General features: G+C 42.0%; 1 protein-coding gene across 2 annotated transcripts in view; it reads right to left on the bottom strand.

Moving 5' to 3' along the window:
* Positions 1–10,145: 10,145 nt before the first annotated feature.
* The window catches only part of DNAH5 (dynein axonemal heavy chain 5), a 332,322-nt gene continuing 322,947 nt past the window's right edge, over positions 10,146–19,520 (bottom strand). For both annotated transcript variants that reach the window (XM_024981527.2, XM_015459121.3), the window contains exon 79: positions 10,146–12,091. In XM_024981527.2, the coding sequence (XP_024837295.1) occupies positions 11,940–12,091 (152 nt within the window). In that variant the 3' untranslated portion in view covers positions 10,146–11,939. The remainder of the gene's footprint in view (positions 12,092–19,520) is intronic.

Raw genomic sequence — 19,520 nt, 5'->3', positions numbered from 1 at the left:
ACTCAGGACTCTTGCCTGGAAAATCCCATGGACAGAGGAGCCTGGTAGGCTGCAGTCCATGGCGTCATGAAGAGTCAGACACGACTGAGCGACTCCCCTTTCACTTTTCACTTTCATGCACTGGAGAAGGAAATGGCAACCCACTCCAGTGTTCTTGCCTGGAGAATCCCAGGGATGGGGGAGCCTGGTGGGCTGGCGTCTATGGGGTCGCACAGAGTCAGACATGACTGAAGTGACTTAGCAGCAGCAGCAGCAGTCTGAGCAAGCACAAAAGAAAAGCAATATTATTTGACAGTTTACAGTGTGAATATTAGCATCAGACATCAGCACTGAATGGATATTAGTATCTACACTTAGGATATTTTTGACACAGCATGTAGAAAAAAATTGTTGGAAAGCTTTGATTTAGAATGGACTTACAATCATGCTCACATCATAATGATAAAAATGAAAAGAACCCCAAGAAATTAGTTCTCTTTTAAATTGAAGACAAGGAGAGTCTTCCAGTGGCTAAGACTCTTCATTCCCAACACAGGGGGCCTGGGTTCGATCCCTGGTCAGGGAACTAGATCCCACGTGCCGCAACTAAGAGTCTGCATACTGTAACTAAAGACGCTACCTGCCTCAGTGGAGATAGAAGATCCCTCATGCTGCAACTAAGATCCAGCATAGCCAAATAAACAAATAACTCTTAAAAAATTTTTAATAAATAAATTGAAAACCAGGAGAGAATGGCTTTGATAAAACTGGGCTTAATGCTTTACAAGGAGAAGTGGAAGGACCATATCTGCTGACCATCAAGACCACTTCTTAGAGAAGGATCCTCACGCTAAGTGGGGGCAGCCTGTCTCTCTCCTCCCTCTACAACTTGACTGGAAACAAGGTGGGGGATGAAGTGAGCTTTGCTGAGCACATCTTTGTTCTATGAGTGTGTGTTCTCATTCAGTGGAGTCGGACTATGACTCCGTGGACTATAGCCTGCCAGGCTCCTCTGTCCATGGAATTTTTCCAGGCAAGAATACTGGCATGGGTTGCTGTTTTCTGCTCTATCCATAGTGACACTGCAGTGTATATATCTGGCCAGGTTGTAACTCCAGGATATCTTCCCTCCCCAGGGATCTACCCCACTTCTCTTGCCTCTCCTGCATTGACAGGTGGATTCTTTACCACTAACACCACCTCAGAAGCCTCTCCTTTGTCCTGGGTATTTTCTAATGTTCTGTTTCTATTGGTTCTCATAACAGCCTCACACGGAAGGTGCTGTGTACCCATTATGCAGATGAGAAACATGTCTCAGAAATACTAATCAACTCTGCCAAATTTACCCAGTTAATAAACAGTAGCTCCAGGATTTGACCCTGTCTGTGCACTCCTCTTTCTCTGATCACCCAGCTACCTCCCAGGCATAACACTGATCTAGAAAGTGTGTGACCATGCATCCAGCTGGGCAGAAGGAGTATCTCAGAGAGGAGGGAAGTCATCCTGGGAGAATCTCCAGAGACTGAGCGTTACTCACCCTCTATTTGCTATGGTGCCTCAGACAATAGCAGCCACCACCAGGTGATTTGAGCTGGGCAAAGATGGTGAAGGTGGGAAAACTAGAACCTTCAGCAGAGCAGGGTTGGAAGTGGGACTTCAGATGGGGCTGTGGATCTGGGGTGGACATTAGCACCCTAAATTAGAACTCTGCTTTTCTCCATGGACTCTTTGCTACAGAGTAGGCTCAGAACCTATAACCAGTGCCGCCATTATGTATGAAGATGCTCATGGTTAGCAGAGCCTTTAGTGATCTTGTTGGGGCCTAAATAATATGACCAGATAGAGTGATCCATCAGGCTAGAGGACTCTAGATTGACAACTGTTGTCCTGTGGTGCCATTTGGCCTTGGCATTCCTGGACTTTTCATTTTATAACAAAAGAGTATGAATAAGAATGCTATTGAAATAGGCCAGGATGGGTATGAACCTGCAGTTTCTGTTACAGTCTCATATGTGAGATGCAAAGTTTCCCATTTAAAAAAAAATAATTAGTCATTTATTTGGCTGTGCCAGGCCTTAGTTGCGGCATGTGGGTTCTTTTTAGTTGCAGCATGCAGGATCTTTAGTTGCAACATGCAAATTCTTAGTTGGGGCATGCAGGATCTAGTTCCCCAACCAGGATCGAACCTGGGCCTCCCTGCATTGGGAACTTGGAGTCTTCACCACTGGACCACCATGGGAAGTCCCCGCAGAGTTCCCCTTTTAACCCAGAGTAAAATTGGATATCCTCTGATATCCATGGGCAACCCTCCCCCATTGTAAATATACTTCTGTGAAAATTTTGGCTGTGCTTCCTGAAGGGGTAAAGCATAGTCTTTTGAAGTGAAGCATAGCAAACAAGGGTCTCTTTAAGTTTAGGACTCTACCTAAATACAAGTATTCTTCCAAGGGGGTCTCATCTTAAGCCCTGATTAGTTCAATTTGCTGAGAGCTAAGGATGTGACTAGGAGAAGGTAATGGCACCCCACTCCAGTACTCTTGACTGGAAAATCCCATGGATGGAGGAGCCTGGCTGGCTACAGTCCATGGGGTCACAAAGAGTCAGATACAACTGAAGTGACTGAGCACACAGGCATGCAAGGATATGACTGAAGGGGACCATGAGTTGGAGGAAAGGGTCTTTGTGCAAAGATACAATCTAAGAGTTTCACAACTTGGCAAAACTTTGTCCCAGTGTATATAATCCCATAAAAAACCTTAGGATGTATTGTATTGGCCAATAAGTTTGCTCAGATTGTTCCATTACATGTTATGAAAAGCTCCAATGTACTTTTTGGCCAACCCAGTATATTAGAGGCTAAAGATCTTATAATGCCAAGGCGGGCCATAAATGCTCTCCTGTAGCAGGGACTGTGTGCTGTGGGCTCTATCCCAGAGGAACCGTGAGGGCATTATTGTAGCAAGAGACAGACCCACACCACGGGCATCAAGATGTACTCTTTCACATGATGTACTCTGCACATAAGTTAAAGAAGCAAGGTGACAATATACAGCCTGATGTACTCCTTTCTTAATATGAAAGCATTTCAATGTACAAGCAGAGTACTTCATGTAAAATGCTGAGTTGGATTAAACACAAGCTGGAATCAAAATAGCAAGGAGAAATATCAATAACCACATATATGTAGATGACACCACCCTTATGGCAGAGAGCAAAGAGGAACTAAAGAGCCTCTTGATGAAAGTGAAAGAGGAGAGTGAAAAAACTAGCTTAAAACTCAACATTCAGAAAACTAAGATCATGGCATCTGGTCCCATCACTTCATGGCAAATAGATGGGGAAACAGTGGAAACAGAGTCAGATTTTATTTTTGGGGGCTCCAAAATCACTGCAGATGGTGACTGCAGCCATGAAATTAAAAGACACTTGCTCCTTGGAAGAAAAGCTATGACCAACCTAGACAGCATATTAAAAAGCAGAGACATTACCAACAAAAATCTGTCTAGTCAAAGCTACGGTTTTTCCAGTAGTCATGTATGGATGTGAGAGTTGGACTATAAAGAAAGCTGAGCACTGAAGAATTGATGCTTTTGAACTGTGGTGTTGGAGAAGACTTTTGAGATTCCCTTGGACTGCAAGGAGATCCAACTAGTCCATCCTAAAGGAAATCAGTCCTGAATATTCATTGGAAGGATTGATGCTGAAGCTGAAACTCCAATACTTTGGCCACCTGATGCAAAGAACCGACTCATTGGAAAATACCCTGATGCTGGGAACAATTGAAGGCAGGAGAAGGGGACAACAGAGGATGAGATGGTTGGATGGTATCACCGACTCAATGGACATTAGTTTGAGTAGACTCTGGGAGTTGGTGATGGACAGGGAGGCCCGGCGTGCTGCAGTCCATGGGGTCACAAAGAGTCAGACACAACTGAGCAACTGAACTGAACTGACAGCAATCATCTTTTTTATAACCCCTCATTTGTGCCACTTATAAATCTTTGTGATCAGTGGTGTATCAGGTTTGTAAGATGTGAACAATGGTGATTTAAAATGTTTCTGAGACACTAAAACCATTTTCACTATTTGCTAGTATACCAAAAAGTTTAATTGGTGCAGGCAAATGATCATTTTTCAAATGATAAAACACTAAAATGTTTTATAAGCTCTTTTTCTGCAGGCCTCCTGGGATTTGCTGTAGGTATTTGCATAAATAGATTACAAATGACATCACAGTGGACCGTGAGGAGCAAGGTGATGCTAATAGAGTGAATTTAAACTGCACTCAGCAGTACAGAGGAGTCCAACCTGAGCTGAAACACCGGTTCTGCTTCATAATCCTTCACAAAGCTCCCCATCTTGTGACTTTGTATATAATCTCCTTGGTGTCCTTCACCACATTTAATCCTTCTTCCCTCTCGAGTACTCAGGAACGCTCTATGTGGTCTTATTAAAACTGACTCCTGCACAAAATACTGGAAGAAACTTAATTGGCTTTCCAGGCAAGTGTGTTTACGAGCATAGTTGATGTGAATGCTTATGCTTATTAGCCTAAGTGAAGAAATAAATGAAGAAAGGTATTAACCGTGATCGTAAAACATTCCTGGAGCAGAGGCAAAGCATCACACCACAAATATGTCCTGGCTGTACCCGCATGACACGCGACGAGGAGCAACAGCACATAGCCCAGTGAAAAACGGTGTTTGGCTCACAAACCAAAGGGAGGGCGAGCCTCCCAAGCTCTGCAACCACCCAACATAAACTCAAAGTTGGAGACAATGAAGTTTGCCTGTAAATCCTGAGCCTTGGGAATCTGAATGGAGTTCTAAATCTAGAGAGGCACAAAGGAGCCACAGGAAGAATACACATGAGGCAAGTCCACATGGTGGTTTTACAATGTTAGTAATACTAAGAGCTGACAGAACTTTTCTAAAGCCTTGGATTAAATCCTTTAAGGCATTGAAATTATACTATTAGGTCGTAATACTGTTGGCATTTTGTAATGAAAACTTTGAAATCTAGGGGATACGCTGGTTTTTAAGGGCTCATTTGAGGACTTTGGAGGAGATTATTCATTCATCATCTTGATCTGCTGGAGTTATTGCTAATAATTGAATTCTAACAGTGTCTAAAGAAAAGAAACCCAAATGTCCTTGTGATCCTCCATCCCATCCCGCTCAGGATACTGCCTTCCAGCCTTCTGGTTCTTTAGTCACTGTATTTTCATTTCTTCTCATGCAAATGAGAGGAGAGAGTAGGATTCAACTGGTCATTCCCATCTGGCTGTCAGTTTAATGGTTTTCCAGGCTGAAGAACTAAACCAGAAAAGCCTCAGGGTAGCAGTGCAGTCTGCTCTTGCCTTGAGAAGGTTCACTGTGTGTAAAGCTCATCACAGAAGAAGGCTCCCGTTTAAGACAGGTAAGGACCTGTTTGTGGATTCACAGTGTCCTGCCCAAAGCTCATAGCTCATTCTAAAGCAGACCTTAAATTCTCTTCTATCCTTCACTGGAGGTATTTGTAGAGATGATACGCAGATATTGTATACAGCTGATGTTAGTCGATTAACCAGAATAACCAGAATGTATAAACTTCAGAAATTACTAGAACTCAACACTGAAAAAATATTAAGTGCAAACTACTAGATTTCCTCATGGTTTCATAACCTACTGATCTGTTTACTGCTTTCACTCAATCTGGAGGACCATATTGTGAATATAATTATACCTTTTGTTTTCCCTTAAAAGGCATTATTTTGATGTGTTGACTAGGCTACTGATGAGCAGTGATTAGTTATACAATGTAATTTTCAAAAATCATGTGTAATGTAACTGAAAGGGGAGGGGTCTGGCTGCTCAAAGCCAATAAAAAGTCAGGGTTGGTGGAAAGGAAAATTTGCTTTATTTTGGATGCTGGCAACTGAAGAGGAGGGTGAGGGTGGACTCCTGTCCAAAGACTGACTCCATCCCACTGACATTCAGTGGGCTAGAGCTTTTAATAAGCTGAGGGAGGGGGCTACATGCAGAAACAGCACAGTCAGCTCTGACAACCACCTTGGTCACTGGTGGTCTGACCAGCATCATTTTAAGTACAGTTAATCTTTGGTTTCAAGGCTGGTTTGTTTCTATTTCTTGAGGCCAGTTCTCAAAAATTGGCAGCTTATGTCATGGAGCCTCCAGGTGGGGCAGGGCTGGGCTCTGTGTGCACGCCTGAGGACCCCTGCGAGGAGATGGCCATGGGGGTCCTGGTCTTCAGGGTCTTCATCTCTCTGGCAGGTCCCAATGAAACTGTGGCTTCCTCAGGGGTGTGCCCTGGGAGAGCATATTTGCACTAAATTTGAGGAGTCCTGTGAGCTGCTGGGTGTGGGGTCCAGTCTTGGCAAAGTTTACCCCACTGTGGGTGCATTCGGTGGACAGCTGAACCCCAGCTCCTTCCACCTGGGATGGCCCTCTGGTTAGTTTTTTTATACAACCTGAAGTAACCAAGGAAGGTCCCACCAGGGAAACATGCATACTTGCAGGGTCCTCCATGGAGGGCAAGGCCAGCAAAGCTGAGAGAGAGCTCCTTGAGGAGCCTTGACCTTGGGGAGCTTAGACCTTGAGGACCCTTGACCTTGACTTGCTGGTGTTATGTGAGGAGATCCTTGTTGGGACAGTGGCAAGTGTTACTGGTGCTTAAGTGAAGGTGTGGACATTGAACACTCTTGTGAGTTGAGGCTGTTGGCCACATCTGGGTTCCCCAGGCACACAGTTTGAGAACCACCATCTCAGAAGCAACACCTTCAAAGATGGAGGCAGAGAGCAAGATCTCAGAGAAGCAAAGGGTTTCTTGACAGTCTTGATGGTTCTTTTTCATTTATGCTTAAAAGTTTGGTGACTCAGACAAGGCAGGAGACCCAGATTCAATCCCTGGGTTGGGAAGATCCCCTGGAGAAGGGAATGGCAACCCACTCCAGTATTCTTGCCTGGAGAATACCATGGATGGAGGAGCCTGGCGGGCTACAGTCCATGGTGTAGTAAAGAATTGGACACAGCTGAACGACTAACACACATGTCACGGCTACAGCCTGGTCATCATGTTGTTAACTTCACCACCAGGTAGGGATTTCAGTATCTACAAGACAGCTCATGGGATATGGCTCAAAATATTATCTATAGCCCTTGAGAAGGAACTAAAAGTTCTTGACTATGCTTAGTGACTAAACTATTATTATCTGGTCTCCTTTGACGGATTTCCTTTCTGCATGTTCTTACTTCTCTGATTTAACTTATTCTTTGGCTAAAGTTTTTCCATAGACAAAAAGCAGGCAGATGACATGGGGAACAAGGACCATAGGATCCTACTTCATTTCACTAATACTTGTAAGAGTACTGCTGCTACTGCTAAGTCGCTTCAGTCATGTCCGACTCTGTGCAACCCCATAGACGATAGCCCACCAGGCTCCCCCATCCCTGGGATTCTCCAGGCAAGAACACTGGAGTGGGTTGCCATTTCCTTCTCCAATGCATAAAAGTGAAAAGTGAAAATGAATTCGCTCAGTCGTGTCCGACTTTTAGCGACCGCATGGACTGCAGCCTACCAGGCTCCTCCATCCATGGGATTTTCCAGGCAAGAGTACTGGAGTGGGGTGCCATTGCCTTCTCCTGTAAGAGTACAGGATTAATGTAAAAGTGACCATGGATCTCACCAGGGCCTGACATAGGGGCAAAAATTGTGTTGCAGATTTGGAGGTGAGGGAAAATTGTGTCTTTAAGAGAAAATGGCTCATGTATTAATATAAATATTGAATTACTTTTGTGATCACTAAAGATTTTTGAGTTGTAAAAATGTTATAAACTACATTAGCAGGATGCATTAGCATATCTAATGTTTTAATAATGCCATACCATTGAACAAAAATTTATCATTGACAAAGACACTGTTGACGCTGTATTTTATCTAAATTGAAGAATCCTGCAAGCTATGTAATTGTAACATTTGTGGTTTGTCTCTTCATGCCTCTTAATGTTGAATTATTTACAAGATTTTCCATTGCAAACAAGCATTTAATACAAAGAAGTACTTCTCGCTCCAGCGACTTAGAAACACATGGTGTCCATCAGCCACTGTGCTGGAGTTGGCAGCAGTCAGAACAAGGTTTGCAGTTTTGCTTAGAAAGTAGCCCTTCTCAGCCTGTATTCTAGGCTGGGCTCTTAGTTAAAATAATAATAATTGTAAAATAATAATAATACAATTTAAAAAATAAATGGGGACACTGTAGTGTGGCTTCTACCTGCTAACCCATGACCCATGAATAGCTACCAGCTCCCTCATGGAATCCAGTGCTTCCTTCATAGTAGTTAGTGTGTTAATTGCTCAATCATGTCCAACTCTATGACCCCATGGACTGTAGCTCACCAGGCTCCTCTGTCCATGGAATTCTCCAGGCAAGAATACTGGAGTGGGTTGCCATTCCCTTCAACCCCTCATCTTTATCTACTTTCCTGTATTTTTTTAAAAAACCTTATGGCCACACTACTTGGCATGTGGGATCTTGGTTCCGTGGCCAATGATGGAACACCATGCCCCTGTATTGGAAGAGCAAAGTCTTAACCACTGGACCACCAGGGAAGTCCCTACGTCTTTCTATGTATCACCCACACATGTCAGGTTATCCAACCATATGCTGAGATCATATAAAATTATGTGCCTGGATAACTGCTTAGTTTCCGTGTCTAGTCCTCTTATGTGCATGGACTAAGTTGCTTCAGTCATGTCCAACTCTGTGTGACCCCCTGGACTGTAGCCTGCCAGGTTCCTCTGTCCATGGCACTCTCTAGGCAGGAATACTGGAATGGGTTGCTGTGCCCTCTTCCCTGAGTTCCATGAAATCAGGGACTGTGAGAATGTTTTCCCACCATCATCCTACCAGGGCACGAGAGTGCCTGACACACAGGAGGTGCAAAACAAATACTTTTTTAAGTAAATCAATATTGATGCAGATGAAAAAAATGGGTATATCACCCTGAAATGCTACAAAATCCCCACTGTAGCTTTCTCTACATCCAAGGCAGTCAGCAACTCTCCCCACCAACCTGAAGTTTCAGTCAGTTGGTCCTCTCTGGTCTCCAATTCAGTAGAATAATGAGTGCCCTTCAGTGGGTAGGATCTAGCAGGTAGGGAGTGGAGGTGAAGTAGGAAGGGGCCTCACTGGCTCCTCCAGGTTTCAGTAATGTTCCTTGTTTAATTTTTAAAATTAATTATTTCAGTTTTTCCAGTAGTCATGTATGGATGTCAGTTGGACCATGAAGAAAGCTGAGTCGCTGAAGAATTGATGTTTTTGAACTGTGGTGTTGGAGAAGACTCTTGAGAGTCCCTTGGACTGCAAGGAGATCCAACCAGTCCATCCTAAAGGAAATCAGTCCTGAATATTCATTGGAAGGACGGATACTGAAGCTGAAACTCCAGTACTTTGGCCACCTGAAGAGAAGAACTAACTCATTGGAAAAGACCCTGATGCTGGGAAAGATTGAAGGCAGAAGAGAAGGGGAAGACAAAGGATGAGATGGTTGGATGGCATCACCAACTTCATGGACATGAATTTGACTAAGCTCCGGGAGTTGGTGAAGGACAGGGAAGCCTGGTGTGCTGCAGTCCATGGGGTCACAAAGAGTTAGACACGACTGAGCGACTGGACTGAACTAAACTCAGCTGTTTCAGGCGTTAGTTGCAGCACGGGGGATCTTCCTTGCATCACACAGGGTCTTCCATTACAGACTCTCCAGTTGTGGTGCGCAGGCTAGTCACTGCATCGTGAGGGCTCTAGGAACTCGTCCTTCAGTAGTTGAGGCACCCGGGCTTAGCTGTCTTGAGGCAAGTGGGATCGTAGTTCCCCAACCAAGGATCAAACCCAAGAACTCTGCATTGCAAGATGGACTGTTAACCATCGGATCACTGGGGAAGTCTCCCTGCTGAATTACTTCCTAAAACTTTCCATTTGTTTTCATGGTGTTCTTTTCTACTTTGGGTCTCCAAAACTGATACATATATACCAATGGAGAATATCACAAAATTATATGTATTATACATTTTCAAGTTATTTGATTAAAAAATCCAATTTTTAAAGCTTATTTCTGGATACTCAATGGAACTCACCTCTTTGCTTATAAATAACAATTACAATTCAGACGTTCATTAATGGATTTTATTAATCTGCATTATTTCCACATTTTCATCATTTATTATTCAAAATAAAATGATGGTTTTACCACAATTCACACAAATCAACTGATATATTAATTCAGACCAAAAGAAGCTGCTCAAGTGAAAATAGTATTTTCCAAAATGGGTAGGTGTCACATGAACCACTCAGGTGTAATTCTCATTATAATTAAAATAAAATGATACTCATCACAGAGCAAGTCCTAGTGAGAGGGACCCACACTGGTCTCCTTGTAATCCCTCCTCCCTATAAAACATTTATCACCAGAAACCTGAAGTGATGCGTTTCTGAAGTTAAGCAATTCTAAGCTGCAATTCTACCTTAGCACTGACCACATCCTCAAGGTTATAGATGAAACAGTGTATAATCTATAGTCATGATTTAAAGTAAAAACATCTGAGAAGCCCCTTACATAGTATTTTCCTAATTAATAAAAGATCATGTGAATTTTTCACCCACTAAGACTTTTATCCTTTTCCTAATTTTTCTTCCAGTCATTACATTTTTTCAAGTCAACTGGAACCTTTACCATTCGATCATATCTGTTTTTATTTTTCCACATTATCTTCTAACTTTTGTCCACACCAAATACATTTTAGTTATAATACTCAATATTTTGCTAACTTTATCTTTTACTTAACAGCCTGTGCTCACCATTTCTACATTATGAAATCTTCACTATTGTTTTTCATGGCTGTCTGCTGCTGTTGCTGCTGCTGCTAAGTCGCTTCAGTCGTGTCCAACTCTGTGCGACCCCATAGATGGCAGCCCACCAGGCTCCCCCATCCCTGGGATTCTCCAGGCAAGAACACTGGAGTGGGTCATGGCTGTCTAATATCCTCTAATTTCCTTAAGCATAGACTTATTTTTACCTTTGGGGGCATTTATTATTTTTATGCTATTAAATACATTTTTATATATCATTTTTTCAGTCTTTCAAATTGTTTCCTTGGTAGGTTTCTAGGAGAGAAAATAAGGGTCAAAGCATGTGAATGTTTTTATGATTCCTTCTGTGCTTAGTTATTTAATCATTTTACAAAAAAGGATGGGTTGATTTCTATTGTTCAAGGAGTCTGAATGTATCACTTTTACAAAGACCTCATCACAATTCACTTTAGCTTTAATTTTTTTAATTATAACAAATGTAAGGTAAGTGTCGCTCTTTAGTAATTATCAGTGGAGTTGAACACTATTCCATATGTTTATTCTATAGGATTACATGCATTGTCTATTCATCTATTCACATTCTTAACCCACCATTCTATTTCCTTCCATTTTTCAGATCTGTTTAACTGGCAACTTCAGTCATGAAAAGAAATCTCTTACCTGACCTAAATGCAAAAGGCAACAGAAACAGAATTAGCACAAACTTGTCATGTTATCTTAGAGAACTGGGCTGTCACCGAAACCACATTAACAGAAGAATAATCCCTTCCAGGGAAATACTAATACCATCTATTTACCCTAGTCAGTCTTTGGCGTTGAAAGAAGAAAACATATTACTCTGGATTTGAGGGCCAAGCTTGAATAGAAAGTTATAAACCTTACTTCTAAATCACCAGATAGCTTTTCAAAACACACAGTGATTGGTCATTAACGGTGAAACAGACTAAATATAAGCAAGCATCCAGCGAAGGAGCAGGGAACCCCGATGCAATTCACACACCGTACAATCAACCTGATGTACACAACATCCATACAGAAGAACAGAGCTTGTGATACTCTGGATCCTGCATTTACTGGGTGAGGGACACGCCCCACATTACTTGACATCGCAGAGAAGGGCAACTCCACGCAGCACCCAGTGTTCGGGGGCCTGGGCTGTCCTGAGGTCTACAGCAGCGATGTAGTTCAAGTCTGTTCGGACCGGCTTCTTGTAGATGGGACAAGAGTATAACCGAGGATCTCTCACAGCTACAACAAAAACCATCAGAAATCTTGGTGAATTTCTCATTCATGCAGCCCCCAAGAGAGTGCAGAGCCAAATGTGTGCATCTGGAAGGTCACAGTGGGCGTGGCAGAATGAGGGAAATTCCTCCTGAGGTCAGGCAATCCCTAGATGTGAAGCAGATGCTATCAAGCTTTCCCAAGGCGGGTGTGACAAGTTACCCAGATGGCCTCACATTTACCCCACCCACCTAGTGTCCCACAACCTTGACACTAACCCCAGTCCATGGGACATGGCCACCCGCTGCTTCCTTTCTCTCCTTTCCACCTGTCAATTCAACTTTGCGCCTCCACCTGCCCCCTGTACCTCCCCCCAAAACCTTGTGCCTTCACACCCTCTTTGTTCTTCCCATGTGGTTTGCCTTTGGCAAAAGGTACCTGTCCCTTTTAGTCAGACACCCAGAACCTCTGGTACTTCACTATTATTACTGCAAAACCCCTTCTTCAATCCTTTTTGCCATAGTCCAAACCACATTGGGCTTCTCAGTCCATAAAGAATCTGCCTACAGTGCAGGAGACTTGGGCTTGACCCCTGGGTCAGGAAGATCCCCTGGAGAAGGAAATGGCTACCCACTCCAATATTCTTGCCTGGGATATCCCATGGATAGAGGAGCCTGGCGGGCTGCAGTCCATAGGGTTGCACAGAGTTGGACATGACGTAGCGACTAAACTACTACCAAACCACATTGCAAATCACAGGACAGAGGATGTTCCCCACCCCACCAGGTGTTGTGAGTTCTCTATGTGTGTGGAGAAATACAAATGGCAGGAAGCACAGAGCCACAGCACAGTTCAGCTCTCTGAGTCAATCTACTTTTCTGGAGTAGCTGAATAATACATGCAATCTCCACGATCACATCTGTCATGAGAGACAATCTCTGTATCCATCCTGTACAGGTCCTCTCTTAGGCATTCTCTCCAGCCCTGGAATCCCCATGCTGAGGACGGAGGCAGATCTTTTGTGACTTCAAGCTTATACAGTTTGGAGAAGGGACTTCTTTTAAGAAAAAGAGTATAATTTGCAAATACCAAATTAAGTTTTGGAAAAAGCCTTTGTGTTGAGTAGCCCTGGAGTTTAAGCTTCAGCAGCTTCCTGTTAAATTCACTCTACCCATAATAGTTTATTTGCACATCTTGTAACATCCATCTTTGGAAGCAGTATATTATTCCTTTTTCTCTCCCAGACTATAAACTATTTCAGGACAGAAGTTATGTCTGCATTCCTCTGTGTACTTCTCTGGAAGGCCAATGTTATAAATGACCCTAATATAACTACTAAAATGAAAACACATTTAACTAAGAGGATAACTTTGGAGAAATAGTGTTATAAATATAGAACTTTCAAAATGCAATATTAATATATTAGTGATACTGAACTTATTTCCCAAAAAATAATTTCCTCAATAATTCAGCTTTTCCTAACATATCAAAAAATAAGGCAGCACCAGCAGTTAAAGTCTCATTTTTGGACCCAAGAAAACCTTCAACCTGCCGTGCCGTGTGTGTGTGTGTGTGTGTGTGTTCAACACCATCCAGCTCTTTGATATTCTATGGATTGTAGCCAACAAGGTTCCTCTGTCCACGGGATTTTTCAGACAAGAATACTGGAGTGGGTTGTCATTTCCTTCTGCAGGGGATCATCGCAACCAAGGGATAGAATCCATGTCTCCTGTGACTCCAACTGCAAATAGGAAGCCACCTGGAAGCCTCTCTACTATAAATTCAATTCATTTTATTGGAAGAAATTAAACATTTGCATATTATAGCACTTTACAAAAGTTTCAATAAAAGTAGTTTAAAAGCCACAATTCTTAATCAGGTATGACTTTTTTTTTAACCAGGGTACTAAATCTAGAGACATATTTGGTTATCACAACTGGGAAGGTGCTACCGGCAACTGGTGGCTAGAGGCCAGGGACACTGTTAGCATCCTGTAATGCACAGGACAGTCCCTCACAAGACTTCTCTGTGCCAAAAGTGTCAGCAAAACCAAAGTCGAGAAATTCTGTTCTAAAACAATGTCACAGATATTTTACAGTACTCTAAAATGAAGCATTTGCTTAATTCCATGAAATTAATTATTAGAAACCATCTAAGTTAATGCAATATCTAATTTTTAAGTCTAGTCACTATTTTAATCACCATGAGAATATCATAAGTAATAATAATAAGGCAAACATATGAAAATTCTAGCTGAGCTATTTCAAATCCTAAAAGATGATGCTATTCAAGTGCTGTGCTCAATATGTCAGCAATTTGGAAAACTCAGCAGTGGCCACAGGACTGGAAAAGGTCACTGTTCATTCCAATCCCAAAGAAGGGCAAAGTCAAAGAATGTTCAAACTACCACACAATTGGCGCTCATTTCACATGCTACTATGGTGATGCTAAAAATTCTTCAAGCTACACTTCAGCAGTATGTGAACCGAGAACTTTCAGATGTACAAGGTGGATTTAGAAAAGGCAGATGAACCAGAAATCAAACTGCCAACATATGCTGGATCACAGAAAAAGCAAGAGAATTCCTGAAAAACATCTAACTTTTGCTTCATTGACTATGCTATAGCCTTTGACTGTATGGATCACAACAAACTGTAGAAAATTCTTCAAGAGATGGGAATACCAGACCACCTTACCTGCTTCCTGAGAAACCTGTATGCAGGACAAAAAGCAACAATTAGAACCAGATGGAACAATGGACTGGTTCAAAACTGGGAAAGCAGTACATCGAGGCTGTATATTGTCACCTTGCTTATTTAATTTATACGCAGAGTACATCATGCAAAAGGTTGGACTAGATGAATTACAAGCTACAATCAAGATTGCAGAGAGAAATATCAACAACCTCAGATATGCAGATGATACCACTCCAATGGCAGAAAGTGAAGAGGAACTAAAAGAGGAGAATGTGAAAGCTGGCTGGAAACTCAACATTCAAAACACTAAGATCATGGCATCCAGTCTCATCACTTCATGGCAAACAAAAGGGAAAAAAGTTGAAACGGTGACAGATTTTCTTTTCTTGGGCTCCAAAATCATTGCAGATGGTAACTGCAGCCATGAAATTAAAAGATACTTGTTTCTTGGAAGGAAAGCTATAACAAAGTTAGGGTATTCAAAAGCACATATATCACTTTGCCGACAAGGATCCACATAGTCAAAGCTGTGGTTTTTCAAGTAGTCATGTACAGATGTGAGAGTTGGATCATAAAGAAGGCTCAGCACTGAAGAATTGATCCTCTTGAACTCTGGTGTTGGAGAAGACTCTTGACAGTCTCTTTAACAGCAGGGAGATCAAACTAATCAGTCCTAAAGGAAATCAACCCTGAATATTCATGGAAGGATTGATGTTAAAGCTGAAGCTCCAATACTTCGGCCATCTGATGTGAAGAACTGACTCACTGGAAAAGACCCTGATGCTGGGAAAGACTGAAGGCAAAAGGAGAAGCGGGCAGCATAGAATGAGATGGTTAGACAGAATCACTGACTCAACAGACACAAATTTGAGCAAACTCTGAGAGATAATGGACAGAGGAGCATAGCATGCCACAGTCCATGAAATCGAAAAGAGTAGGGCAGGGCTTAGCAACTAAACAACAACAACAAAATTAAAATTTCTGATTAAATAAGTGAATGACTCAATTTGAGGAGTGCAATTAATAATAACTACACTAACTGATGTATTTAAACCCTTTAATCCTTATATATGTTATATGTTCAAGGGTTTGAACATATAACAGATATTTAACTAATTGTTCTTCTTTATACACATTTCACTAATAATCATTTTATAACTCTTGAAAAAAACCCTTAGAGTCTTATATTTGAAATAAATGATAAACATGATAATTGCACCTTGGGAAGTATTTGATTGTTTGGGTCTTAATCCCAGAAGAAAAACACAGTTCGGGGAAAAAAAAAATGGTGTTCTTTTCAATAAGCAGGTAAAAAAGGCAATTCTCTGAAATACTTATCCAATTTTATTTATTTTTAATTGTTTCAGAAGGGAAGGTATCCACGCCAAGTCACAGCATGTAACAACCTTCTGCAGCAGGATTAGAAACTACCAAAAATATAACTTCATTGTAAAAGCGCTGACAGATGCTTTATAAACAAGCACATAAACATCTGAAACTATTACTCCTGGTTAGACAAAAAAATTGAAGACACAAATAAGCATGCTAGGTAGGTAGAACAAATCAGCTAAATATGCTTAAAACCTTGGGGCTCCAGAAAAACAAGCAGAGAGAAGAGGGTGTCTAAATTGGTGAGCTATATGCTTTGGGATGCTAAAGGTTTCAATAAAACACCTTGAAGAAATTTCATTTTCTAACTGTTATAACTTCTCTCTCTCTAGCCTACATTTTTCATGCAAATGTTAGTATATCATTACATCATATATTCTTTCCAATATGTAAAACAACCAAGATACCTAGAGATTCCTTATGTCACTCTTTTATTTAACCCCTCTTTTGCTTCAACAATATGTGAGCCATGAACTTCCAGATGTTCAAGCTGGTATTAGAAAAGGCAGAGGAACCAGAGACCAACTTGCCAACATCCATTGGATCATTTAAAAAGCAAGAGAGTTCCAGAAAAATATCTACTTATGCTTTATTGACTATGCCTAAGCCTTCGACTGTGTGGATCACCACAAACTGTGGAAAATCCTGAAAGAGATGGGAATACCTGACCTGCCTCTTGAGAAATCTGTATGCAGGTCAGGAAGCAACAGTTAGAACTGGACATGGAACAACAGACTGGTTCCAAATAGGAAAAGGAGTACATCAAGGCTGTATGTTGTCACCCTGCTTATTTAATTTATATGCAGAGTACATCATGAGAAACACTGGGGTGGATGAAGCACAAGCTGGAATCAAGATTGCCAGGAGAAATATCAATAACCTCAGATATACAGATGACACCACCCTTATGGCAGAAAGTGAAGAAGAACTAAAGAGCCTCTTGATGAAAGTGAAAGAGGAGAGTGAAAAAGTTGGCTTAAAACTCAACATTCAGAAAACTAAGATCATGGCATCTCGTCCCATTACTTCATGGGAAATAGATTGGGAAACAGTGGAAACAGTGTCAGACTTTATTTTTTGGGGCTCCAAAATCACTGCAGATGGTGACTGCAGCCATGAAATTAAAAGACCCTTACTCCTTGGCAGGAAAGTTATGACCAACCTAGACACAATAATAAAAAGCAGAGACCTTACTTTGCCAACAAAGGTCCATCTAGTCAAGGTTATGGTTTTTCCAGTAGTCATATATGGATGTGAGAGTTGGACTATAAAGAAAGCTGAACACCAAAGAATTGAAGCTTTTGAACTGTGGTATTGGAGAAAACTCTTGAGAGTCCCTTGGACTGCAAGGAGATCCAACCAGTCCATCCTAAAGGAGATCAGTCCTGGGTGTTCATTGGAAGGACTGATGTTGAAGCTGAAACTCCAATACATTGGCCATCTCATGCAAAGAGTGACTCATTTGAAAAGACCCTGATGCTGGGAAAGATTGAAGGCAGGAGACGAAGGGAACAACAGAGGATAACAGATGGTTGGATGGCATCACCGACTAAATGGACATGAGCTTGGGTAAACTCCAGGAGTTGGTGATGGACATGGATGCCTGGCATGCTGCAGTCCATGGGGTTACAAAGAGTCAGACACAACTGAGCGACTGAACTAAACTGACATCATATATTCCTTCTGATATGTAAAACAACCAAGTTACCCAGAGATTCCTTATATCATTCCTTTATTCAAGCCCTGTTTTGCTAAAAACATTTGAGTTATTAAATAAAGAACATTTATATGTGATATTTCTTTTAATCCTTCAACTAGCATGTGATGGCATCACCAACTCGATGGTCATGAGTTTGAGCAAGCTCCGGGAGTTGGTGATGGACAGGAAAGCCTAGCATGCTGCAGTCCATGGGGTCACAAAGAGTCGGACATGACTGAGCAACTGAACTGAAACTGAGCATGTGTTACTGTATTAATAATAACAGTAATTGTTTTTATTATTATCTACTGTATGCTAATTATGTGCTGGACATTGTCAGTTTTATTCTCTCAGCACCCAGTGAGATGGGTACCATGATTAAATCCATTTTAATAGATGAGAACCCAAGGAGGTGAGTTACTTATTCAAGGTTACAAAGCTGCAGGTAATGAGAGAATCTGGCTGGAATGGACCGGGAGCCGAAGCTCCTAACCTCAACAACAGTGTGACGTACTCTATGTATGTGCTTCCGTGTTTTTTTTGCAGAAAGATGTAAACGTGAGCCAGAAATAACTAGATACCTAACTTCCACTTGTGGCACAGTTGCGATTCCTCTGAAGTCGCATGAGTGCTATGGTGGTAAAGCCAGGAGAACACCCCAAATATCCAGGCTCCTGACTCACTGTCCTTGACCTGAGGACATGTGCCCTGCTGTGGGGCAAGGAGGTAACCACCTTAAGCCTGCAGTATGGGGAGAGGAGGGCCTAGGGAGTGAGAACTCATGTTCCTATAGGACAGAGGCCTTTTACTGTGTCTACCTCGCTATGCACCTGAGAAAAATTAATTCATGACTTCAAAATACAGGAACATTTTCCTCATGTCCAATTTAGGCTTTAGTTTCCAGCTTCATCCCTACATGCACAGTCTTGAGTAGAACACAACCACAGGAATTCCAAGATGTGCATTCAACCCACAACAGACAAAGGTGATTCTGATAACAGACTTAGTAGCCAGGAATCACAGGCAAATTACATAATATCTCTAACCTAGTATTTCCCCATCTGCAAAATAGCCATGATGCACCTTATAGACTTGTTGTTAAGACTAAATGAGTGAATATATGTGGATGCCTGGCATAGCATAATGCTTAGAATGCAGTAGATACCCAAGGCGTGTTAGATTTCTCCTCTCTGCCTCTACACACGTATACACGTGTGTGCATATACACAGTTACCTTTTCACTAAACCTAATTCCCCAGACTCAAGTTCCAGAAGACTAACAAGAGTTCCAGGTTTACAAACTGCAAGTGAATTAAATGCTGTGGGGCTCAGGTATCAGGAGGTCCCCAGCTCTGGGTCACTGCACGGGGCTACCCCCATCCCAGCACCATGAACGCAGAGTGCTGCCTCAGGGTGGGTCACAAGGCATGCTGACACACAGTTTCTCCTGCAGAAAATATTCTCATTAGCTACAGGGACTTTAAGATGCTTCTCCACCTACTTAGCGAGCATCACTTTGTTCCCCCAAACACTGTACTCACCACTTTCCCATCACATGGGGTACAGCACAAAAGTTATTAAGAGCATCACTCTCTCTATATGTAGAAGACTTTACTGAAGAATTGATGCTTTGGAACTATGGTCTTGGAGAAGACTCTTGAGAATCCCCTGG

This window comes from Bos taurus, chromosome 20 (assembly GCF_002263795.3).
Source record: "Bos taurus isolate L1 Dominette 01449 registration number 42190680 breed Hereford chromosome 20, ARS-UCD2.0, whole genome shotgun sequence".
NCBI lineage: Eukaryota > Metazoa > Chordata > Mammalia > Artiodactyla > Bovidae > Bos > Bos taurus.
Note: the sequence above shows the minus strand (reverse complement) of the source record. Positions and strands in the feature narration are given on the sequence as shown.